The sequence below is a fragment of the Chelon labrosus genome (assembly GCF_963514085.1).
Source record: "Chelon labrosus genome assembly, chromosome: 7".
In the NCBI taxonomy this organism is placed as follows: Eukaryota; Metazoa; Chordata; class Actinopteri; order Mugiliformes; family Mugilidae; genus Chelon; species Chelon labrosus.
Genome location: NC_140343.1, coordinates 5,682,423 through 5,707,709, shown reverse-complemented (window position 1 = coordinate 5,707,709; position 25,287 = coordinate 5,682,423). Strand labels below are relative to the sequence as shown.

The 25,287-nt window shown below is 39.8% G+C and overlaps 3 protein-coding genes across 5 annotated transcripts; all 3 read right to left on the bottom strand.

The window, feature by feature from the left end:
* Positions 1-1,028: 1,028 nt before the first annotated feature.
* LOC311490635 (interferon-induced protein 44-like) lies at positions 1,029-9,432 on the bottom strand. 3 transcript variants are annotated; one of them, XM_084548237.1, is made up of 8 exons: positions 9,379-9,432; positions 5,767-6,263; positions 5,359-5,407; positions 4,889-5,084; positions 4,642-4,794; positions 4,378-4,549; positions 3,070-3,170; positions 1,029-2,978 (listed from the first exon to the last, which is right to left on the bottom strand). In XM_084548237.1, exons 2-8 carry the CDS (start codon positions 6,236-6,238, stop codon positions 2,781-2,783), a joined length of 1,341 nt encoding a protein of 446 aa, XP_084404363.1. In that variant the 5' UTR covers positions 6,239-6,263; positions 9,379-9,432; the 3' UTR covers positions 1,029-2,780. The 3 variants fall into 3 exon arrangements, with proteins under 3 accessions (XP_084404363.1, XP_084404364.1, XP_084404362.1); XM_084548238.1 differs by lacking the exon at positions 9,379-9,432 and adding an exon at positions 6,622-7,686; XM_084548236.1 differs by lacking the exon at positions 9,379-9,432 and having other exon boundaries at positions 5,767-6,433.
* Positions 9,433-12,564: 3,132 nt separating this feature from the next.
* Positions 12,565-19,395, bottom strand: LOC311490636 (interferon-induced protein 44-like). The gene is made up of 8 exons (XM_084548239.1): positions 18,154-19,395; positions 16,713-17,219; positions 16,303-16,351; positions 15,833-16,028; positions 15,597-15,749; positions 15,339-15,510; positions 13,641-13,741; positions 12,565-13,549 (listed from the first exon to the last, which is right to left on the bottom strand). The coding sequence occupies exons 1-8, from the start codon at positions 18,158-18,160 to the stop codon at positions 13,352-13,354; spliced, it is 1,383 nt and encodes a 460-aa protein (XP_084404365.1). The 5' UTR covers positions 18,161-19,395; the 3' UTR covers positions 12,565-13,351.
* Positions 19,388-24,402, bottom strand: LOC311490634 (interferon-induced protein 44-like). The gene is made up of 9 exons (XM_084548235.1): positions 24,088-24,402; positions 21,948-22,450; positions 21,468-21,671; positions 21,304-21,352; positions 20,821-21,016; positions 20,550-20,702; positions 20,297-20,468; positions 19,688-19,788; positions 19,388-19,611 (listed from the first exon to the last, which is right to left on the bottom strand). The coding sequence occupies exons 2-9, from the start codon at positions 22,417-22,419 to the stop codon at positions 19,429-19,431; spliced, it is 1,530 nt and encodes a 509-aa protein (XP_084404361.1). The 5' UTR covers positions 22,420-22,450; positions 24,088-24,402; the 3' UTR covers positions 19,388-19,428.
* Positions 24,403-25,287: the final 885 nt, after the last annotated feature.

The following is a 25,287-nucleotide window of genomic DNA, read 5'->3' as shown; positions in this document are numbered from 1 at the left end:
CTCTAATATGCTTAATACTTATACTTAATAAACAGGTGAGTGAATTTTACTGATCTCCCTGATCTGATTCGCTGCAATCGTGTTGGTTTATTTTGGTCACAAGTCATCTGAGGTTGATTCCTTTTGCTTTTGTGTTACTGTAAATCATTGTTGGAATTTTACCACATGCTTGTATTGCCCAAGTGTCTGACAGGCTACATTTTGTCAAAGGACTGGACTTTGTTCACTTGAAGCTGCATTTCACTTGTGTTTATTATGACTGCATACTTTGTCATTAAATGAATCCTGTTACCTTTTCACATATGTTTTTGACTTTCACCAAAATACTTATAATCATTTCAATTCTTCGTTTTCAGTTTGAACGTCTGGACAACATCACAGTAGGCGAGAAAAATGGTAGCGTGTACACCCCTCTGACTCTGTGATTTGAGTTGGAGAGCAGACTGAAGGAAAATCAGTCAACAACTGTTCATCAAGACTGTTGAAAAGCTCCATGTGATGACCTCATGAAGCTGGTTAAGAGAGTGAGACGAGTGTGCAAAGCTCTTATCAAAGCATACGATACAAATGGTCTTGCATTTGCATACAGCTTCATTTTACATGTCAGCAGAGCAATAACTTTAGATTTCACGTCAAGCTGAGCCCCACCTATGATTAAACTACACCAAACATTTCTCCTACATTACTATGAATCCAACACATTTTAGAATAATTCTGTGACTATTATTACATTACATACCTCTGGTGGATTAAATCAGTGAACTGAGCAAGAGATAATGAAACAACATCACAATACTACACTTTAATCACACACACACACACATACACAAAAAAATAATAACTTATAAAAAATTATGTCTGAATACTAGTGGATCAGTTAAACATGCAGCCTTTACATGTTTTCATTCTTACCTTATAGACAGTTGATGGCAGGTGAGCAGAGATCCGAGTGCTAATACTGTAGACAGGTGTACAGATATGTGCCACTCAGTCTACTGCTGGGAAAAGAATGACAGTACAAGCCTTTTGTGTTCACATCATTTTCACTTTTGTTTCTGTAAGGCTTGCTCCTACGAGTCAGATTCAATAAACCAACCGTGAAGTCAGTTAGAAAATATTGCAGACAATACGTCAGGAGAGCAGTGACAGAAATTACTGACTGAAATAAAGTTACAGTAAAGGATATAAAACATGTTTTTAGCCTGGAGATTTTAAAACACTATGGTGTGTCACACAGTAAGCAGAAGAAATAAAGAATGTTGCTGACTCTCTGCAGAGTGTGAATATTTAGCCAAGTGGTTTGAGATTTATAAGATAAATGGGACAAATATGTGTCATCATCATGATCAACAATTAGGAACAAAGAATTATCAAACACAATCTGGAGCTTAATGCACACTAACAACAACTGACAACTAAAGAAGTCACATTTCCAGTATCTCATCGATTCAGTCAGATTAGACTTCTTCTTCTTCTGTTATACATGGATTTCTTGGCAACGTCACAAGTGTTTGCGCGCGCAAACGGGGCAGAAAGACGTCTTTTCAGAGAATGTTGTTGCGTGTTTTGTTTAGTAGTAGTAGTAGTACAGTCAAAATGCCAAGGAGTTGTTGTGTGGTTGGCTGCGCTAAAAGAGCCAGTGATGAGTGCCAGATGTTTAATATTCCTAGGGAGAATCATACTTTTGCAAAAAAACGGAGGAGGTTATGGCTTCAGGCCATAAAAAGGGCAGATTGGGGTCCAGATGGTCCGAAAGGAGGCGAGAGTGTGTGCAGTGCACATTTCATAACTGGTAAGTGTTTTGTTTTAGAGCTATCTTAATTCTCTATCTATGAGTTTAAGTTAGCACTGCATGCTCGTCCATGTTCATGTTCATTCATGTTAAAGTTTAACAAAGTTGTAAACAAAAGACATTGCGTTCAGTAAATCTGTTCGTAGCAGGCTAGCAGCTAGTGCTAGCTAACTGATATCACGTTTGCGAGTGCTAATGTTGTTATAGCATGCCGGTTGGATCATTACTTACAGATATCCCCTTTCAACTTAACTACAGGTTGTATACAGGTTGTTAGCCAACATATCTTAGCAAGTAGCCTGCACGTCAAATGACAAAGAGCTCGAAATCTACAAAAAGGTAAATTCAGCTAAATGTTCAAGATATGTGAGCAAGCCAGGTAAGCTCTGTGACTAAAGAAAAACGAAGGGTTCTTAACTTTAATTTAAAAGTAAAATCGGGCTGTCCGATTGATGCCGCTGTTAAAATTGGCTACGTTTTACATTACCCGCCTAACATGATAATTATAGCCATACATATACAGTAACATTGCAAAATTAAAGATGGACAAACAGATCCAACTAAAATCACGTTTTATTGAGTCTGCAGTTGTGCATTTATATACAAACAAAACAAAAAAAGCTTCAATACTTCAATACTTAAGATTGTTGTCGTAGGGGACCAATAAGTCAGTCTGGCTTTCTGCCTCCTGGATGCGCGCGCACCCAGTAATGATTGTAAACAGGAAACCTGTGTATATTTCTGGTAGATTTAACTCTGAACTTTGACAGAACAACTAAACACACGTTAGAACAGATATATTCTGTTAGATGCTTTGGGAGATTTAAATGCATATATCTTACTGGATATCATCTTATTCTTTCTACTGGAAAAACTCCCAACACCTACCCTGAGATGTGGACACGTTCATGAACAAATATTTGTTTTTTTACAGCAGTGAGGCTGAACTAGGTTTATTCAGCCACAAGACATTATGAGGGACATTTCATCAGACAACTTTGGTTTCATCATTGCTCAGTTGGTCACTGATGTCATCAAAGTAGGTATCAATGGAGCGAAGCATCTGAAAGACGGCACTGAGGATCAGGATGTCACAGTTCACGTCCAACTCAAACTCTTCGCTGTAGTTCTTGATTGGAATGACACAGGACAGTGGAACCCCGAGCCGAGCGCTGACCTCCTGCATCTGGATCACAAAACACACAGAGCAAACGGATTAAGGTAAACACAGTAGATGATGTCTGATTATTCTCTGTGTAAAATCCTGAAATCCTCACCAACTCCTTAATGTATCCACTCTTATACATGTTTCTCACATCCTCCTTGACCAGAGGGCAGGCTTCGTCCACTTTAGTGAGCAGGACCAGCTGAGGAATCCCTGGAGACACCAGAACAGAAAGAACATTTCCAATAATCCAAAACATTCCAATACTTAACTAGATGATCACAAGTGATCATAAAGGGGTCCATGCCGTTGCCAAGTCACCCCCGAGCGGGACGCAGAGGCATAAGTCACCAGTAGCGCCCCCTGTAGACCGCATTGCAGGAAACTTGGCGGGCTTGTAAAGAGTCATCCACAGATTATTGTTGTCAATTTTTAAGCAATTTACTGTGGTGGAACCCTGGCACGATTGTACACAAGCATATTATAATGAAGGCTGCTAAGTTTCATAAGGATTTGGTGAATACTTCAAAAGTTATAGGCCTTAAAGTCATATGAAATATTTGCGTGTCACGTGCAGCGCCCCCTGTGGACGTAATGTCACACAACTTAATGGGCTTCTACACAGTATGTTACAGACTGTGTATGCCACATTTCATGAAGTTAGCTATTGCAGTTTTTGAGATATTGAAATGTTGCCTTTGTAGCGCCCCCTAGAGACTAAGGTAAGGGTCACAAATGTTGGGGTACTTGTACAGAATCATGTTATTATCAGTGATATGAAGTTTGGTTAAGTTTGGGTATATACTTTGTGGCCTAGTCCGTTAGAACCAGAGCTATGGAATCAGAGGGACAAAGAATTTTGTTTCTAGGGCACACTGTTCTCGAGATATGAGCCAAAACATAAATTGGCTTATTACAGCACCATCTAGCTTTAGGCATGTGTATTGACACCTTGTCAAAGTGACAATCTAGTACTTCTACCAATTTACCAGGTTTGATGCCTTTCGCCCTTGCAGTTTGTCCTGGGCAGACACTTTTAGGTAAGCAGAAAAAACGGAAGAAGGAGAATAAAAACCGCAACAGAATCAACAGGGTTCCTGCAACTTCGTTTGCATGGACCCCTAATAAATACTTTAACTGCAATTCAAATTCAATGTTGTTGGATGTTCAACTGCCTAGTATTAAGAAGAGACCCATGTGGTTTTATTTCCCACGTTTACCTATAAAGGTGTGTCACAACCCTCTACCTTTACGGCTCAGTTCTCAACCCCCTCTCTCTGCATCCATAGCTCATTCATCCCCTTTGTCCCTTCTCATCCATGCTATTCAACCCTTCTCATCCATCCCCTTTGATCGTTCTCATCCATCCCCTCAGAGCCTTCCTATTCATCCCTTTCATAAGGGACTTAATTCTACTGACCCATTGAGTTGACCTTTCTGCGAATGGCCTGTAGCTTCTCCTCCAGCTTTGCAGGCATGATGGAGATCTTGCAGGCATCAGTGACGTAGACTACACAGTGGATCTTGTCCTTGAGCTTTGGAGACTTGAGATAGTCATGAGCCTCCGAATGCAGAGCAGCAAAAGGGTTGAACTGACACATAATAAAGGAGAAAGGAGGGGTCAGTTGGAATTAACTAAAGTTAAATCAAAGTGTCAAACATCCTTCTTGATTAAAAACTGTACCTGATAACGGTCTGGCACATGACCTTTAATGATGCTGCTGATGTCGTCTATATCAAGGCCCGATCCATAGCTTTCCTCCAGTCCCATAGTATCACATAAGATGATTGGTAGAGGTTTGCCGTCCCGCCCATCTTTTAGAGAGTAGGTGCGAAACTACCGGATACAAAGTGATGGAGTGACTGATTTTCATGATTTTCATGTTGAAATTGCCATAATTAGAAATCATTAGCATGATGATGGCACTAACCTGTGTGGTGAGGCTGGTGGCAGAGCTGCCAGACATGGCCTGGTTGGTGACATGTCCTCTGAATACAGAGCTGACAGAGTTAAAGAAGCTGGACTTTCCAGCTCCAACTGGTCCAACGAGCAAAACTCGAACCTGGGACACAGAGCTTACAGTGGGTTTGTAGGTTTTAATGGTCTCCATCAGCTCTGTCCTCTTCCTGTAGAAATGAGGAGATAAAGACTTTTTATCTTGTGGAGATGGTTTTGATTGTAACAAAAATGATCAGCTAACATATGATTTTAGTAGTTGTGCTTGCAAGAAAACTTTATTGCATAATATTTTTAATAAACACTATCATAAGGTAATATACCCAGTATAGTGTGTCTAGTCAAGGTAGTCATGGGGGACACAAGCAAATCAAACAGTCTATATGTATTGTACAAAAGTAATTAATGTTAATAGGATCATGCAGCGTGGTGGCTCAGTCTTACTTAGACTCAAAAATGATAGGCCTCCATGGACGCTCAAGTGCAGTGGTTTCTGTTGAAAAGTAAAAATATTCTAATTAAATTTAATTATTAAAAATTACATTATCCACCTACATAACCTGTTTTTTTTTTTTATTGTTTTTTATTATTTATTTATATTATAAGTCACTTTGTAATACCAAACAGTTGTATTGCCTGCTGTGGATTAATTATTAAAGTATATGTGAAACGATGAAGAAACACTACCTGAAGCTATTGGACCTTATGCTGTTTTCACATCATATCTGAGGGATCATAATTACTAGTTCCCAACTTTGGATAGCGCTTTTCTCAACAACAAATACTGGTGATGATCATATTATTACACACAGTTAATGGGAGGACAGATCTGGTCATTTACAGTGAACTTACCCTCCACCTGGTAGACTTCACACTCAGTCAGGTTGAGGTCATTTCCGTGCATTTCTGCAGCGCTGAAGTTGTAATAATTTCCTGGATTGCTATGAACTACAGCTTTGTTTCCATTGGCTAGCACCAATGCTTCCCCAAAATAAGGTCCACAGGTTTTCATCATTCTCACTGCATATACAGGTTCCGTGACTGGATATTTGAGGAGCATTTCTCCACTGAAGGTGAAAAGAAAGGCCTGATCATCATGGATGTACTGTCCAGACTGACTAAAAGGCTGTCTGGTGTAGCCTCCAAACACAAAGCCTGAGGCGTTATAGCCCACAGACACAGTGGGAGAGCGGTTGTCACATCGCTGGTGGAAGGCTGCGCTGGTGTATCCATGGATGCTGGCCTTGTACAGCAGCTGTAGTTTGACCCTTCCCAGCTGAGAACAGATCGTTCTCTGCTGGTTCACTGTTAGCCGATGGTTCATAGTGGACAGTTGCTCTGTTGAGCGTCTGAAAGTAAAAAAAAAAATAAATCTAAGGTCTGACACAATCATCTCAGCTTTATATGATGTTCACTTCATAAACAAACACAAAAAAAGACTCATCAAAACTACTGAATGTTACACATTAGCTTAAAATATATGATAACATGAAGTCAAACTGAACTTGAACTAAACAGGTTCACATATTTTTGGATTCAAACTGGATCAATTATTTTATTTACTATATGTTGTAACCCCAACTGATGCAATGAGTAGCTTATCATTTCTTCAACAACCATGTCTAAAGACACATCCTGTGGTCATCGTTTAAGTCACGATTACTTAAAACATTTAGTGAAATCAAATCGAATAAAAACAGCAACTACCTGAATATACCGAATGACTAGGTTATTCTATCAATGGATCTTTTCTTCCTTGATGTTCAAGCGCATATCCCAAGATGACAATGCCAGGATTTATGGGGCTCAAATTGTGAAAGAGTGGTTCAGGGAGCATGAGACATCATTTTCACTCATGGATTGGCCACCACAGAGTCCAGACCCTAACCCCTCTTCTCCAGCACATCCCAGGGTTAGGCTTTGTGTAGTGGTCAGACTCTCCCATCATCAATACAAGATGTTGGTGAAAAATGGATGGAAATAAAGAGTGTGACATTGCAGAAGCTTAACAAAACAAAGCCACAGTAAATGTAATCAAAGCTAAATAAAGGTCCAACAAACTTTTTTTTTTTTTTTTTGCCAGGCAGTAGGGCCCAAAATTATCCCAATATATTTAGGCTCAATATCGATATACGATATATATCCCGATATGGAGCTTTTTCGGGTTGTGGACGCCTTGCGACTGGGGCTTCTGCAGCGCGCAGTTTCACACACTTCATACTGCAGTTTGTGCCACTGTTTTAGGTGGTGAAAAAGATTTGTAGTGCTTCCACCCCTGGCTGTAACTTGTTTATGGCACAACCTACATATAACCAGGGGTCGCGTTAACCGAATATTTTCCATCATTGACCGTTTTTTAAAACTGTGACGGAAAAATCTGAAGGCCATCTGTCATTTTGACAGATTGCAATTCACACGCCTGACCACTTGGTGGTGAGTGACCTTATTAGTTGGCTCTTGTCTCTAATCGCAGTTTGCATTCCAAACATCGCAGAACTTTTATCAGTGCACGATTTCCTGGTACACCGATTTTACCGATGCACACGTCAGAGCCCTATATAGATATAGAGATATATCTCTATATAACTCTATATGTCTATGTGGCTAACGGCTGCCAAAATGGAGGAATTGGATGAAAGGACCGTTGCTGGGACTGATGAGTTTTTGTGGAAATTGTGCAAAATAATAGAGTTTGCAAACCACCGAAGCAACTACGGCACTGTGGGCACCGTCTAAGAGCTGTTAGCGCTAGCAGTCCCGGTCCAAGTATGGACAAGACATGTCGGCAGCCAAACTTTTTTTTCCCCTACCATTTAAAGTCAGTACTGTCAATAGTGAAAAAATAATTAAAGTTAATGAAATTTAAATGCTACTGAATTGCATTATTATCATTTTTAAAAATCAAAGTGACAGGTAAAAATAGATTATGACGGGATTTTTATGACCCTGTCAGTCAAAATAACAGACAACAAAAAAGCCTAGCACAGCTTCTGCATATAACGTAATTTTGTTGCTCATCCAGCGCCGTCATATGGGGGGAATGGTGATAACAATTCTAAGGGCCCACAGCCCATCAGGGACCACACACAGCCCCCAGTAGCCTCTACGACTAAATTATTATGCATAGGCTTAACTAATATGTATTCATAGTAATGAATCCGAACTAAAATAAAGACACAAAGTCACGCAATATTTTAATTTTAATCATTTCAATAACCTCCTTGGCCCCTTCTTAAAAAATGGTTTGGTCCGCACAACAGGTTCCAACTGAGCGCGAGCGAAGTGAGCGCGAGTGAACTCCAGCAGGAGATCAAGATGATGGCTCACAAAAAACACAAATCTGGACACCAGAAAAGGCTAGAGAGGGAGGCCAGGGCTAGGTTTGTTTTTTTTGATATTTATTTTATAACGAAGTATTTCATGTGCTGTTGGTGTTACCATGCACATTTAAGTTAAATGCTACATATCTACCTTGGGCTCCACCTTGTGGACTATCTTGAGCCAGGACACTTTGAGTTCCTGAGTTGAGAGTTTTTTTTGCATATCAGTGCTTGATTGTTAATAAATACAATAAAATACCCACTGCCATCTATTGAGTGGTTAATTGAAGATGTATGCAATCAGAGGTGTAATAACGTGTTGCAAATCAGAGAAATGGGAATAATTTACATAATAACACTCTAACTCATTGTTGAGTGATTATACACCAGGCATCAACAGAAAAACAAAGAAAAACATCATAATACACAGTTGTAAAAAACAAAAAAAAAAAGTGGCAATGAATGGGGTAGAGGGGCCCATGCCGATATTCTTTCAGGGGGCCCAGAATTCCTAGCAACTGCCCTGTGCTCATCTGATACTTAATCATCTCCAAACCATCTCCAAATTACTGAGCCACTGCTTTTTCTTTTACTAACTGCACACTCCGCAGATGTTGGGAGGGGCGGGGAGCAGTGCAGAGAGCTCCGGGTCAGCAGCTTGACTGGAGCAAGAATCACAGCGCAAATTTTAACTATATCGAGTATAGGCGATATGGTCTAATTCCATATCACATTAAAAAATATATCGATACATTTTTTTATATTGATATATCGCCCAGCCCTACCAGGCAGTGTATCTTTTCTTGAACACTTCTGTAAATCCTCCTTTAGTCCCTCATCAGTTTCAGTTTCGATTTCTTAGATAGTGTCAAATATAATATCCTCAGTCCAGACAAATTCTGACTCCGTTTACTCTGCTGGAAATCGCTTCCTTCCGCCAGAGAAGAAAATAAAAGCAGTTTGATGTTAGCAGAGAAATAAGTTTCGCGTTCCAGGCAAACTGGGTAAAGAATGAGCCACGTTTACATAAACTGAACCAAGTTTGTCTCACAGTACCTTCATTTTAAGCGTTAAAAACGTCACTAATACCACTTTCTGACTTAATTAGGAAAACCATTTAGCGCTTCCATGTTTTCAGTCTCACCTTATATCCGCAGGGGTATAGACGTGCAACGGTTATGAGTCGGTTAAGTTTCGTTTCTCTGCGTATTGTGCGTAAGTGAGTGAGTGTCTGAGTGCCTTAGTTTGCTAGTGGTCAAGTCGGGCAGTACGTTTTGTTTCTCTGCCGAGTGAGACGTAAGATGTTTGAATGGTTCATGACTCTTGAGTCTTTGATGGCCAGTTAAGCCGAATCTTTTTTTTCCACCGCTACTGAATATTAATTAAAAATGAATGAAAATTGAATGCTATTAAATATGTCATTGTTATCATTTAAAATATAAATAAATAAATAAAGTGACGGGTAAAAATGGGTTATGACGGGATTTTTATGACCCTGTCAGTCAAAATTAAAGTCTAGTGCAACCTCTGATCAAATACACGGCAGCAGTGCCATACGATAATCAAAGCGATATAAAGAATGGACGCAGTGGCATATCATTTAGCGAAGGACATGCTCCCGCTCAGCACAGTTGAGAAGTCTGGGTAGAACAGGTTAAAAAAACGAATCAATAATTATCGATATCGGCTGATATGAAACACTTATATTGTATTATATTGTATAAGAATTTTATTTCTAGGGCACACTGTTCTCGAGATATGAGCCAAAACATAAATTGGCTTATTACAGCACCATCTAGCTGTAGGCATGTGTATTGACACCTTGGCAAAGTGACAATCTAGTACTTCTACCAATTTACCAGGTTTGATGCCCTTTTGCCCTTGCAGTTTGTCCTGGTCAGACACTTTTAGGTAAGCAGAAAAAACGGAAGAAGAAGAATAAAAAATGCAACAAAATCAGTAGGGTTCATGCAACTTCATTGCATGGACCCCTAATAAATACTTTAACTGCAATTCAAATTCAATGTTGTTGGATGTTCAACTGCCTAGTATTAAGAGACCCGTGTGGTTTTATTTCCCATGTTTACCTATAAAGGTGTGTCACAACCCTCTACCTTTCTGGCTCAATTCTCAACCCCACCCTCTGCATCCCTACCTTATCCACCCTCTTTGTCCCTTCTCATCCATGCTATTCAACCCTTCTCATCCATCCCCTTGGACCGTTCTCATTCATTTCATTATTCCCCTTCGACCGTTCTCATCCATCCCCTCCGAGCCTTCCTATTCATCCCTTTCATAAGGGACTTAATTCTACTGACCCATTGAGTTGATCTTTCTGCGGATTGCATCGAGCTTCTCCTCCAGCTTTGCAGACATGATGGAGATCTTGCAGGCATCAATGACGTAGGCTACACAGTGGATCTTGTCCTTGAGCTCTGGAGACTTGTGATAGTCATGGGCCTCCGAACGCAGAGCAGCAGAATGGTTGAACTGACACATAATAAAGGAGAAAGGAGGGGTCAGTTGGAATTAACTAAAGTTAAATCAAAGTGTCAAACATCCTTCTTGATTAAATACCGTACCTGATAACGATCTGGCAGATGACCTTTAACAATGCTGCTGATGTCGTCTATATCAAGGCCCGCTCCATTGCTTTCCTCCAGTCCCATAGTGTCACATAAGATGATTGGTAGAGGTTTGCCTTCCTGCCCATCTTAGGTGCCCAGAGTGGGTGCGAAACTGCCGGATACAAAGCGATTTTCATGATTTTCATGTTGAAATTGCCATAATTAGAAATGATGGGCACAATGGCACTAACCTGTGTGGTGAGGCTGGTGGCAGAGCTGCCAGACATGGCCTGGTTGGTGACATGTCCTCTGAATACAGAGTTGACAGAGTTAATCTCCCAGAGTTAATCTTCCAAAGTAATGAAGCTTCTTTGGCTGCCTCCATCCAACAGACAGCGTACGATTTTTCTCCCTGCTGGGCCCTCTGTCCATGCTTTCACTGTCTGTAGCAGCACTGTATTCTGTGTATTAGCCTTTGGTTTTGCTGTGCTGGACACAGAAGATACAACAGCCTCCGTACTACCATTGTTCACACTTGTCTGGGGGTTATTTTGGTCACACACTGACTGGTGATGTCTGCGTCCACATAAAGAGCAAACACTTTTAACTCTACAGAATTTGGACCCAGGCACACGAAGCATCTTCCCAGCTTCCTTAATTTTTCTTTGCGAGCTGGCACAGAACTGTCAGGGCAATGTTCCTATTTGTGGTTGGGACTATCAAAATATGTGCAGGTCTGTGGTGCTATGCTCGCTGTATGCAGTGCAGTAGCTGAGGGTATACTCCAACTTTAGGTTTTCTTTCATAAGAGGTTGTAGGCTTACAGACAGGTCTATTATTTGGCAGAATGTCCCTTTGTGTGTTACCTGGTCTGGTCAGCTGAAGCACTCTTTCTCTACTTTGGACCTCATTCTGGAGGAAATAAATGAGCTCAGGCACTTTCCATTCACCATTTGGGTCTGACTTGTGTGTGTAGGCTAGTGCTATGTCCTCTGGTATCAGCTGTAATAGTACTGGGCATAGCAGGCAGCCATATGTGTCACTGTGAACCCCCATGGATTCTAGGCTGTGGATCTGATTTTCACATTCATCATACAGTGCTGCAACATCTGATGATCTTTTAACAGGGAAAGGTTCAACAGTTTGGATATGTGTGCACTAACTACAATGTCTTGTCTTTCTGAAGTAATTACACTGCTGCATCACAATTCCTATCAGTCATGCTTAATCCTGCTACAACTCTTGCTGCTGTTCCAGTCAGATAGGATCTCAGGTAGGTGAACTTCTCTCTCTTACACAGTGTGTCATTCACATGAATAGCCGTTTCATACTGGGACCAGAATTCTTGCCACTGACATACTTCTCCGTCATATTTTTTTATCATCATCTTTTTAACAGTTTAACAGTCTGTCTGCTTTCTGATCTTACTGAGCCAGAGCTTGCATCATAACTCTTGTTTTTGTGATGTTTGACACAATATTATTAATACTATAAGTCAGTTTGTAATACCGGTTCTCTCCGGATACTCCAGCTTCCTAGCACGGTCCAGAGACATGCTCGTTAGGTTCATTGGTTGATTCTAAATTGGCCGTAGGTATGACTGTCAATGGATGTCTGTTTTCCCCCGGCTCTCGTCCAATGACAGCTGGAATAAGCTCCGGTCCTCCCACGACCCTCCACAGTACAAGCGGTTACAGAAGATGAATGAATGAATGACTTTGTAATACCAAACAGTTGTATTGCCTGTCGTGGATTAATTATTAAAGTATGTGTGAAACATCATGAGCAGAGATCCAAGTAGTTATACCGTAGACAGGTGTACAGGTATGTGCCACTCAGTCTACAGCTGGGAAAAGAATGGCAGTGCAAGCCTTTCGTCAGCTGTTATTTGTGTGCATGTCACTTTTGTTTCTGTAAGGCTTGCTCCTACAAATCAGATTCAATAAACAAACCATGAAGTCAATTAGAAAATATTGCAGAAAATACGTCAGGAGAGCAGTGACAGAAATTAGTGACTGAAATAAAATTACAGTAAAGGATATAAAACGTGTTTTTAGCCAGGAGATTTTAAAACACTATGGTGTGTCACACAATAAGCAGAAGAAGTAAAGAATGCTGCTGACTCTTTATTGCAGAGTGTGAATATTTAGCCGAGTGGTTTGAGATGTGTCATCATCATAATCAACAATTAGGAATAAAGAATTATCAAACACAATCTAGAGCTTAATGCACACTAACAACAACTGACAACTAAAGAAGTCACATTTCCAGTGTCTCATCGCCTCAGTCAGATTAGACGTCTTCTTCTTCTTCTGTTATATTTCTGGCAGATTTAACTCTGAACTTTGACAGAACAACTAAACACACGTTAGAAAAGATATTCTGAGATTTAAACGCATATATCTTACTGGATTATCTTATTCTTTCTACTCGAAAAACTCCCAACACCTACCCTGAATGTGGACACATTCATAAACGAATATTTGTTTTTTACAGCAGTGAGGATGAACTAGGTTTATTCAGCCACAAGACATTATGAGGGACATTTCATCAGACAACTTTGGTTTCAACATTGCTCAGTTGGTCACTGATGTCATCAAAGTAGTTATCAACGAAGCGAAGCATCTGAATGACGGCGCTGAGGAGAAGGATGTCACAGTTCACGTCTAACTCCAACTCTTCGCTGTAGTTCTTGACTGGAACGACGCAGGACAGTGGAACACCGAGCCGAGCGCTGACCTCCTGCATCTGGATCACAAAACACACAGAGCAAATGGATTAAGGTAAACACAGTAGATGATGTCTGATTATTCTCTGTGTAAAATCCTAAAACCCTCACCAACTCCTTAATGTATCCACTCTTATAGATGTTTCTCACATCCTCCTTGACCAGAGGGCAGGCTTCATCCACTTTAGTGAGCAGGACCAGCTGAGGAATCCCTGGAGACACCAGAACAGAAAGAACATTTCCAATAATCCAAAACTTTCCAATACTTAATGTGCAATTCAAAATCAATCTTTTCTGTTGCTGGATGTTCAACTGCCTAGAATTAAGAGGAGACCCATGTGGTTGTATTTCCCATGTTTACGTTACATGAGATCAAGATTAAAGGAACTCTATTAGACTGGTTTGAATCCTATCTGTCTGACAGATTATAGTTTGTCCATGTCAACAATGATTCTTCTACTTATACAAAAGTAAGTTATGGAGTTCCTCAGGGTTCTGTGCTAGGACCAATACTCTTCACGTTATACATGTTTCCATTAGGCAAGATTATCAGAAAACATGGCATAAAGTTCCATTGCTGTGCAGACGACACCCAGCTATATTTATCCATGGAACCAGATGAAGCTAACCAGCTGGTTAAACTCCAAGCATGCCTTAAAGACATAAAGGATTGGATGACCTGTAATTTCCTACTCTTAAACTCAGACAAAACAGAAGTCATTGTATTTGGTCCTAAACATCTGAGAGATTCATTATCTAATCACGTGGTTTCTTTGGATGGCATTACCTTGGCCTCCAGTACTACTGTAAAAAACCTTGGTGTTATATTTACCAAGGATATGTCCTTTAAATTGTACATAAAGCAAGTAACCAGGACTGCCTTCTTTCATTGACAGGAATTAGCAAGAGAGATCATATTACTCCAGTTTTAGCTTCTTTTCATTGGCTCCCTTTAAAATCTAGAATAGAATTTAAAATCCTCCTCCTTACATACAAGGCCCTTAAAGGCCTAGCTCCATCATATCTTAAAGACCTCATTGTACCATATCATCCAAACAGATCACTTTGTTCTGAAAGTGCAGGCCTACTTGTGGTTCCTAGAATTTCAAAAAGAGAAGAGCCTTCAGCTATCAGGCTCCTCTCCTGTGGAACCAGCTCCCAGTTTGGATTCAGGAGGCAGACCCCCTCTCTACTTTTAAGGTAAGACTTTCCTTTTTGATTAAGCTTATAACTAGGGCTGGACTGAACCATCCCTTAGTTATGTTGCAATAGGCTTAGGCTGCTGGGGGACGATGCACCAAACACATGTCCTCTTCTCTCTTCTTTCTTCTCTCTTCTCTCTCGCATCCTCCACTGTCTTTTCTCTGGCACAGAGCTCTTGTCCTCTAACTTCCTATCTACAATTCTGTGCTACTACTGTATCGCATATTAACTGCTGTGTGTCCCTCGTTTCTCCTGCTGTTCTCTTCTCTCTCTTTTCTGTCTGTTCCCGGCTAGCCTCAGGCAGATGGGTCCCTCCATATGAGGTGGGTTCTGCTCAAGGTTTCTTCCTGTTAAAAGGGAGTTTTTCCTTGCTACCGTCGCCTTCAGGCTTGCTCTGGGGGTTTCAGACCGGGTTTTGTAAAGCGTCTTGAGACGATTTGTATTGTTATTGACATTATATAAATAAAACTGAATTGAATTGAATCTCATTCAACCCTTCTCATCCATCCCCTTCAACCCTTCTCATTCACCTCATTCAACCGTTCTCATCTGTCCCCTCCAAGCCTTCCCAATCATCCCTTTCATAAGAGACTTTATTCTACTGACCCATTAAGTTGATCTTTCTGCGGATTGCATCAAGCTTCTCCTCCAGCTTTGCAGACATGATGGAGATCTTGCAGGCATCAGTGACATAGACTACACAGTGGATCTTGTCCTTGAGCTTTGGAGACTTGTGATAGTCATGGTTCTCCGAATGCAGAGCAGCAGAAGGGTTGAACTGACACACACAATAGAGGAGATACAGTTGGAATTAACTAAAGTTAAATCAAAGTGTCAAACATCCTTCTTGATTAAATACTGTACCTGATAACGGTCTGGCAGATGACCTTTAACAATGCTGCTGATGTCGTCTATATCAAGGCCCGCTCCTTTGCTTTCCTCCAGTCCCATGGTATCACATAAGATGATTGGTAGAGGTTTGCCTTCTCGCCCAGCTTTCAGAGAGTAGGTGCGAAACTGCCGGATACAAAGTGATGGAGTGACAGATTTTCATGATTTTCATTTTGAAATCACCATAAACAAATAATAATGGCACTAACCTGTGTGGTGAGGCTGGTGGCAGAGCAGCCAGACATGGCCTGGCTGGTGACATGTCCTCTGAATACAGAGTTGACAGAGTTAAAGAAGCTGGACTTTCCAGCTCCAACTGGGCCAATGAGCAAAACTCGAACCTGGGACACAAAGCTTACAGTGGGTTTGTAGGTTTTAATGCTCTCCATCAGCTCTGTCCTCTTCCTGTAGAAATGAGGAGATAAAGTCGTTTTTTCTTGTGAATGTTGTTTTGATTGTAACAGAACTTTGATCATGTTCAGCTAACATATGATATTAGTTTCAATTTCAATTTCACTGCATAATATTTTTAATAAACACTATCATAAGCTAATATATCTAGTATAGTGTGTCTAGTCAAGGCAGTCATGGGGGACACAAGCAGATCAAACAGTTCATATATATTGTACAAATGTAATTAATGTTAATAGGATCATGCAGCATGGTGGCTCAGTCTTACTTAGACTCCCAAATGATAGGCCTCCATGGATGCTCAAGTTCAGTAGATTCTGTTGAAAAGTAAAAATAATCTAATTTAATTTAACTGTAAAAAACACATTATCCACCTACATAATCCTTGTTTTGTGATGTTTGACATAATATTTCTTTATATTATAAGTCAGTTCGTAATACCAAATACTTGTATTGCCTGCTGTGGATTAATTATAAACGTATGTGTGAAACACGTGATGAAGAAACACTACCTGAACCAATGAGACCTGATGCTGTATTCATATCATATCTGAGGGATTATAATTACTAGTTCCCAACTTTGGATAGAGCTTTTCTCAACATCAGATACTGGTGATGATCATATTATTTATACACAGTTAATGGGAGGACAGATCTGGTCATTTACAGTGAACTTACCCTCCACCTGGTAGACTTCACACTCAGACAGGTTCAGGTCATTTCCGTGCATTTCTGCGGCTTTGAAGTTGTAATAACTTCCTGGATTGCTATAAACTACAGCATTGTTTCCATTGGCTAGAGCCAATGCTTCTCCAAAATAAGGACCAGAGTTATTCATCATTTTCACTGCATATGCAGCTTGAGTGACTGGATATTTGAGGAGCATTTCTCCACTGAATGTGAAAAGAAAGGCCTGGTCATCATGGACGTACTGTCCAGACTGACTAAAAGGTTGTCTGGTGTAGCCTCCGAACACAAAGCCCGAGGCGTTATAGCCCACAGACACAGTGGGAGAGCGGTTGTCACATCTCTGGTGGAAGGCTGCACTGGTGTATCCATGGACGCTGGCCTTGTACAGCAGCCGTAGTTTGACCCTTCCCAGCTGAGAGCAGATAGTTCTCTGCTGGTTCACTTTTAGCTGAGGGTTCATTGTGGACAGTTGTTCTGTTGAGCGTGTAAAGGATCCTGAAAGAAAAAAAAAAAGCAACACAAATGTATTAAAACCATCTAAGGTCTGACTCAAAGATTCATATGATGTTCACATCATAAACGAACACAAAAAAAGACTCATCAAAACTACTGAATGTTACACATTAGCTTAAAGTATATAATAACATTAACTGAACTTGAATTAAACAGGTTCACATATTTTTGGATTCAAACTGGATCAATTATTTTATTTATTATATGTTATTACATTTTTTCAGGCTATCATATAATGATATAATATTACAAGAGTAACACGAGATAGCTGTGTAGATATTGAACACACAATCACTCTCCTATAGGCTACTGTATCTGAAAGAGTCAAAGGTCTTTGCTTGAGTCATATACAGTATCTGTTCTTGAACACTGCTGTAAATCCTCCTTTAGTCCCTCTTTAGTTTCAGTTTCGATTTCTCAGATAGCGTCAAATATAATGTCCTTCAGTGGCAAATGTCAAACTATTTCCCATTACAGCGCATTTCTGACGATGTGATTAAAAAAAAAAAAAAAACATACAATATGTAATCTAAGTGTACAACGTGCTCGAAATAATAATAAACGACGAAGTAAAGTGCTAATACAGTTACTTGCCGTCTTCATCATTAACTATTGTCCTGGAAACAATCAAATTATTTCTAACTTCTGACTCAGTTTGAGGAAGTTTCTTTAGGTCGTATAGAGCATCTTGTTTTATTTACTCTGGCGGAAATGGCAGCAGAGAAATAAGTTTCGATTTCCAGGCAGACTGGGAAAAGAATGAGCCACGCCTAAATAAACTGGACCAAGTTTGTCACACAGTAGCCTACCCGGATTTTAAGTGTTATTTATAAAAATTTAATCTTTACAAAAAAACGTGACTAATACCACTTTCTGACTTAATTAGGAAAACCATTTTCCATGTTTTCAGTCTCACCTTTCATCCAGTCCAGGCAGATGTGCAGAGCTCACTGCAGACGGAAGTGTGCCCGTCAGTGCCAGCGGTCAGTACAGTCTGCTGTCCACACCCAGGAGTAATTCAAGTGGAAGTCTCTGACGATAACACCACTTTCAAAATAAAATATCGCGGGTTTTGCTTAACTGTACGTTGTTTAGTCTCTCCTTGACGCTGGAAGTAACTTGAGTCAGATTTTGGGGTAGCACTGAGTAAATATTAATTAATTAATATGACAATGAGTCATCAGAGCATTGACAGAAATTACTGGCTGAAATGAAGTTGTAGTAAATCCTATAAAACTTGTTCATAAAGCTAACGGTTCCATGTTTAGTTCACCTAAGAGTATTAAACACAGTCTTCGGACTGGATGTTATAGTGTCACACAATAAACACAAGAACTGACAGTTTATTGCAGATAATGAATATTTATCTGACTGCTTTGATACAGATAAATGGGAGAAATGTATGACATGTGAATGATCATTATAATCAACAGCTAAATATGTAATAATAACATGTTAGGAATAAAGAACTGTCAAACTGAATCTAGAGCATGAAGCACATTAACATGAACAATGAAGAACTCCCATCTCCAATACTACTCTTCTTCTTTTTCTGTTATATTGTTGGTTTCTGTTTTATTACATCTAAAATGTTATATTCTAATTTATGATTTGGGGCATGTGTACACGCCAGTATTATCTAATGATTTCATCCAGCATCCATGTAAACAGTGAGGCTATAGTCTTCTAATCAGAAGAAGTATCGTCCATGTCAACCTACTGAGTGATGCAGGTCAGAGAAGAGATTCACATCTGTCAATCCTCTTTCACAAGATCCTCATCAACCAGTCAAGATCTTTTCTGACTTACATGGCTTGTTTTTTTTAGAGCTGAAGAGATGAAGAACTGCAGCAACAAAATAGAGTAAAGCAGAAAAAAGACAAGGAAGCCTCCAAGTAGAGTTTCAAATAATCCAGATAAAAAGGACCTTGTGTACAGTTTGAATGCAACAGCGCATACAGAGCTATATGTTCTGGAAAGTCCCAGAGTTATGATAGAATATTATAGTTCTCCCCAAGAAAAGCCATATGAATATCCAAGTTAGAATAAAATAGATAATCAGTATGTCGCTCCGATTACTTTAAAAAAACACCAACACTCAGATATGAGCTGGTTCATAAAGAATTTTTTTGTGTTTTTTTACTGCAGAGAGGCTGAACTAGGGAGGAATATTTCATGATACAACTTCAGTTTAAATATTGCTCAATCTTTGGCTAAGGTCATCAAAATAGTTATCAGTGAAGCGAAGCATCTGAATGACGGCGCTGAGGAGCAGGATGTCACAGTTCACGTCCAACTCCAACTCTTCACTGTAGTTCTTGACTGGAACGACACAGGACAGTGGAACGCCGAGCCGAGCGCTGACCTGCTGCATCTGGATCACAAAACACAAAGAAGTAACTAAAAATCAGGTCAGCTTTTTTTTCTTTGTTAAACCCTAAAATCCTCACCATCTCTTTAACATAGGCACTGGTATAAATGTTTCTCAGGTCCTGTTTCACCAGAGGGCAGGCATCGTCCACTTTAGTGAGCAGGACCAGCTGAGGAATCCCTGGAGACACCAGAACAGAAAGAACAGTTACACAATTAGGTCAGTTTTTATAAACTGAGCTGTAAAGTTTTGAGGTCTCACTTAACATTTCACATTTTTCTTGCAACTCAAATTAAATCTTGTACCTTGATGGACATGAATGCATTTCCAACATTAACCTCGAACCTTATCAGACCCCTTCAACTCTTCTCATCTATCCTCTTCGACCCTTCTCATTCATCACATGCATTAATGAACCATGACCCATGACCTTATTTGCCATTTCACTACTTATAATTCCTTCAAACACTTATATTTGGTACTGACCACTGCTTTAATCACATCAACTCTGGGGACAAAATGTTCACTTGCTGCCTCATATCGCTCACCCACCCAGGTGCCATGGTAGCAAGAACATCATCCGCCTGTCAGTTGTCACAGTGTTATGGGGACTGGTTGATAAGTGCGTACACACAGTATAGCATAATGAATATCTTTATTCTTGGATAAGGGACTTAATTCTACTGACCCATTAAGTTGATCTTTCTGCGGATGGCCTGTAGCTTCTCCTCCAGCTTTGCAGACATGATGGAGATCTTGCAGGCATCAGTGACGTAGGCTACACAGTGGATCTTGTCCTTGAGCTTTGGAGACTTGTGATAGCCATGGTTCTCCGAATGCAGAGCAGCAGAAGGGTTGAACTGACACACACAATATAGGAGTCAGTTGGAATTAACTAAAGTTAAATCAAAGAGTAATACATCCTTGATTAAATGCCATACCTGATAACAGTCTGGCAGATGACCTTTAACGATGCTGTCGATGTCATCTATATTAAGGCCTGCTCCATCACTTTCCTCCAGTCCCATGGTATCACATAAGATGATTGGTAGAGGTTTGCCTTCTCGCCCATCTTTCAGACAGTAGGTGCGAAACTGCCGGATACAAAGTGATGGAGTGACAGATTTTCACATTTTCATTTTAAAATCTCCACAATTAAAAATCATTAGCATGATGCCACTAACCATAAATAGAAATGGTGATGGCACTAACCTGTGTGGTGAGGCTGGTGGCAGAGCTGCCAGTCATGGCCTGGCTGGTGACATGTCCTCTGAATACAGAGTTGACAGAGTTAAAGAAGCTGGACTTTCCAGCTCCAACTGGTCCAACGAGCAAAACTCGAACCTGGGACACAGAGCTGTCCATGGGTTTGTAGGTTTTAATGGTCTCCATCAGCTCTGTCCTCTTCCTGTAGAAATGAGGAGATAAAGACTTTTTATCTTGTGGAGATGGTTTTGATTGTAACAAAAATGATCAGCTAACATATGATTTTAGTAGTTGTGCTCCCAGGAAAACATGACAAACAATTACATTGCATAATATTTTTAATAAACACTATCATAAGTTAATATACCCAGTATAGTGTGTCTAGTCAAGGCAGTCATGGGGACACAAGCAGATCAAACAGTTTATATATATATTGCACAAAAGTAATTAATGTTAATAGGATCATGCAGCATGGTGGCTCAGTCCTACTTAGACTCCCAAATGATAGACCTCCATGGACGCTCAAGTTCAGTGGTTTCTGTTGAAAAGCAAAAGTAATCTAATTATAAAAAAACACATTATCCATCTTCATAACTCTTGTTTTTGTGATGTTTGATACAATATTATTAATATTATAAGTCAGTTTGTAATACTGGTTCTGTCCAGGTACTCCAGCTTCCTCTCACGGTTCAAAGACATGCTCGTTAGGTTCACTGGTGATTCTAAATTGGCCGTAGGTGTGACTGTCAATGGTTGTCTGTCTCTCTGTCCCCTTGCGATAGACTGGTGGTGTGTCCAGGGTATATCCCAGCTCTTGTCCAATGACAGCAGGGATAGGCTCCGGTCCTCCCACGACCCTCCACAGTGCAAGCGGTACAAAAGATGAATGAATGAATGAGTTTGTAATACCAAACAGTTGTATTGCCTGCTGTGGATTAATTATTAAAGTATGTGAAAAAAACACTACCTGAACCAGTGGGACCTGATGCTACTTTTATATCATATCTGAGGGATCATAATTACTAGTTCCCAACTTTGGATAGAGCTTTTCTCAACATCAAATACTGGTGATGATCATATTATTTGTACACAGTTAATGGGAGGACAGATCTGGTCATTTACAGTGAACTTACCCTCCACCTTGTAGACTTCACACTCAGTCAGTTTGAGGTCATTTCCGTGCATTTCTGCAGCGTTGAAGTTGTAATATTTCCCTGGATTGCTATAAACTACAGCATTGTTTCTATGGACAAGAACCAGTGCTTCTCCAAAATAAGGACCAGAGTTATTTATCATTCTCACTGCATATGCAGGTTGAGTGACTGGATATTTGACGAGTATTTCTCCACAGAGTGTGAAAAGAAAGGCCTGATCATCATGGGCGTACTGTCCAGACTGACTAAAAGGTTGTCTGGTGTAGCCTCCAAACACAAAGCCTGAGGCGTTATAGCCCACAGACACAGTGGGAGAGCGGTTGTCACATCTCTGGTGGAAGGCTGCGCTGGTGTATCTATGGACACTGGCCTTGTACAGCAGCTGTAGTTTGACCCTTCCCAGATGAGAGCAGATCGTTCTCTGCTGGTTCACTGTTAGCTGAGGGTTCATAGTGGACAGTTGTTCTGCTGAGTGTCTGAAACTAAAAAAAATAATAAAATAAATCTAAGGTCTGACGCAGTCATCAGAGCTTTATATAATGTTCACTTCATAAACAAAACCAAAAAAAGACTCATCAAAACTCACATATATTCACATATTTTTGAATTCAAACTCATCAATTATTTTATTCACTACATGTTGTTACATTTTTTTCAGGCTATCATATAACGACATAATATTACAACAGTAACATAAGATAGCTGTGTAGAAACTGAACACGTATTCATTTTTCTATACTGCATCTGAAATAGTCAAAGGTCTTTGCTTGAGTCACATACACTGCCTGGTCAAGAAAAAAGTATCCACCTGGATTTAACTAAGCAAATAGGTACGAGCCTCCTGTTGGATAATTACTGCATGAGTTCAGCTGGCAACAAGTTGTAATGAGTAGCTTCTCATTTCTTAAACAACCATGTCACGTCCCTTGGTCGTGGGAAAGCTGTTAGTCTGTTTGAGAAGGGTCAAATCATTGGCATGCATCAAGTAGAGAAAACATCTAAGGAGATTGTTGAAACAAGATGACAATGTCAGGATTCATGGGGCTCAGATTGTGAAAGAGTGGTTCAGGGAGCATGAGACATCATGTTCACACATGGATTGGCCACCACAGAGTCCAGACCTTAACCCCATTGAGAATCTTTGGGATGTGCTGGAGAAGGCTTTGTGCAGTGGTCAGACTCTCCCATCATCAATACAAGATCTTGGTGAAAAATGAATGCAACACTGGATGGAAATAAATCTGGTGACATTTCAGAAACTTAATAAAACAATGCCACAGCGAATGTAATCAAAGATAAATAAAGGGGGTCCAACAAACTTTTTTTTTGGCCAGGCAGTTTGTCTTTTTTCTTGAACACTGCTGTAAATCCTCCTTTAGGCCCTCAATCAGTTTCAGTTTCGATTTCTCAGATAGTGTCAAATATAATGTCCTTCAGTGGCAAATGTCAGCGTATTTCCCATGTCCCATTTCTGCCAATGTGATTAAAGCAAACCAAAAAACAAAAGAAAACAAACAAACAAAAAAAACATACAATATGTAATCTAAATGTTCAACTTTCTCTTATCTGTCTGTACCCGGCTAGCCTCAGGAAGATGGGTCCCTCCATGTGAGCTGGGTTCTGCTCAAGGTTTCTTCCTGTTAAAATAGAGTTTTCAGGCCTTTCAGACTGGGTTTTGTAAAGCGTCTTGAGACGTTTTGTATTGTTATTGACGCCATATAAATAAAACTGAATTGAATTAAATAATAAAAATGACGAAGAAAAGTGCTAATACAATTACTTGCCGTCTCTATCATTAATTTATCCAGGGGAAAAAAAGAATTATTTTGAAATTCTGACTCCGTTTGAAAATGTTTCTTTAGGGCGTATAGTGCATCTTGTTTTATTTACTCTGGCAGAAATGGCTTCCTTCCGCCAGAGAAGAAAATAAAGGAAGTTTGATCTACGTTATCAGAGAAATAGGATTCCAGGCAAAGTGGGTAAAGAATGAGACACGCCTACATAAACTGGACCAAGTGTGTCTCACAGTAGCTTCATTTTAAGCGTTAAAAACGTCACTAATACCACTTTCTGACTTAATTAGGAAAACCATTTAGCGCTTCTATGTTTTCAGTCTCACCTTACATCCAGTCCAGGCAGATGTGCAGAGCTCACTGCAGACAGATGTGTGCCCGTCAGTGCCAGCGGTCAGTACAGTCCGTTGTCCACACCCAGGAGTAATTCAAGTGGAAGTCTCTGACGATAACACCACTTTCAAAATAAAACATCGCGGGTTTTGCTTAACTGTACGTTGTTTAGTCTCTCCTTGACGCTGGAAGTAACTTGAGCTCAGGCAACAGCAGCTTGAAGCCAGCTGAAATTTGTGCACACATTATTTTTGGTAAGGTTTACTCCTAGGAGTGACCCAAGTCAGATTCTGGGGTAGCACTGAGAATATATTAATATTAATTCATTAATATGACAATGAGTCATCAAAGCATTGACAGAAATTACTGACTGAAATGAAGTTGTAGTAAATCCTATAAAACTCGTTCATAAAGCAAACGGTTCCATGTTTAGTTCACCTAAGAGTATTAAACACAGTCTTCAGGCTGGATGTTATAAAGTGTCACACAGTAAACACAAGAACTGACAGTTTATTGCAGATAATGAATATTTATCTGACTGCTTTGATACAGATAAATGGGACAAATATATGACATCTGAATGATCATTATAATCAACAGCTAAATATGTGTAATAATAACATGTTAGGAATAAAGAGCTGTCAAACTGAATCTAGAGCATGAAGCACATTAACAGGGACAATGAAAAACTCCCATTTCCAATACTACTCTTCTTCTTTTTCTGTTATATTGTTGGTTTCTTTTTTATTACATCTAAAATGTTATATTCTAATTTATGATTTGGGGCATGTGTACACGCCAGTATTATCTAATGATTTCATCCAGCATCCATGTAAACAGTGAGGCTATAGTCTTCTAATCAGAAGAAGTATCGTCCATGTAAACCTACTTACTGATGCAGGTCAGAGAAAAGAGATTCACATCTGAAGTTAGTCCTCTTTCACAAGATCCTCATGAACCAGTCAAGCTCTTTTCTGACTTACACTGATTGGTTTTCCAGAGCTGAAGATACTTCTGACAATCCAGATAAAAAAAAAAAAGGAACTTGTGTATAGTTTAAATGCAACAGCGCATACAGCTACTTGTTCTGGAAAGTCCCAGACTTGTGATAGAAAAAATTACCAAAGAAAATCACAGCTCAAAGATAATTATGCTTATTTAGGTAAAGTAAATATAATAGCTACATAACCTAC

Bases quoted from the DNA above. Each gene is read 5' to 3' on its own strand.
- LOC311490634 (XM_084548235.1), bottom strand. From the start codon at position 22,419: ATGAACCCTCAGCTAACAGTGAACCAGCAGAGAACGATCTGCTCTCAT. The intron at 21,017-21,303 runs GTAGGACTGAGC...TCATTTCTACAG, and splicing joins TCTATCATTTGGGAGTCTAA to GAAGAGGACAGAGCTGATGG. The intron at 19,612-19,687 runs GTGAGGATTTTA...TTTGTGATCCAG, and splicing joins GTGCCTATGTTAAAGAGATG to ATGCAGCAGGTCAGCGCTCG.
- LOC311490635 (XM_084548236.1), bottom strand. From the start codon at position 6,307: ATGATTGTGTCAGACCTTAGATTTATTTTTTTTTTTACTTTCAGACGC. The intron at 3,171-4,377 runs GTCAGTAGAATT...TGGTGTCTCCAG, and splicing joins CAGAAAGGTCAACTCAATGG to GGATTCCTCAGCTGGTCCTG. The intron at 2,979-3,069 runs GTGAGGATTTCA...TTTGTGATCCAG, and splicing joins GTGGATACATTAAGGAGTTG to ATGCAGGAGGTCAGCGCTCG.
- LOC311490636 (XM_084548239.1), bottom strand. The intron at 16,352-16,712 runs GTAAGTTCACTG...ACTTTTCAACAG, and splicing joins TGAAGTCTACCAGGTGGAGG to AATCTACTGAACTTGAGCAT. The intron at 13,742-15,338 runs GTCAGTAGAATA...TGGTGTCTCCAG, and splicing joins CAGAAAGATCAACTTAATGG to GGATTCCTCAGCTGGTCCTG.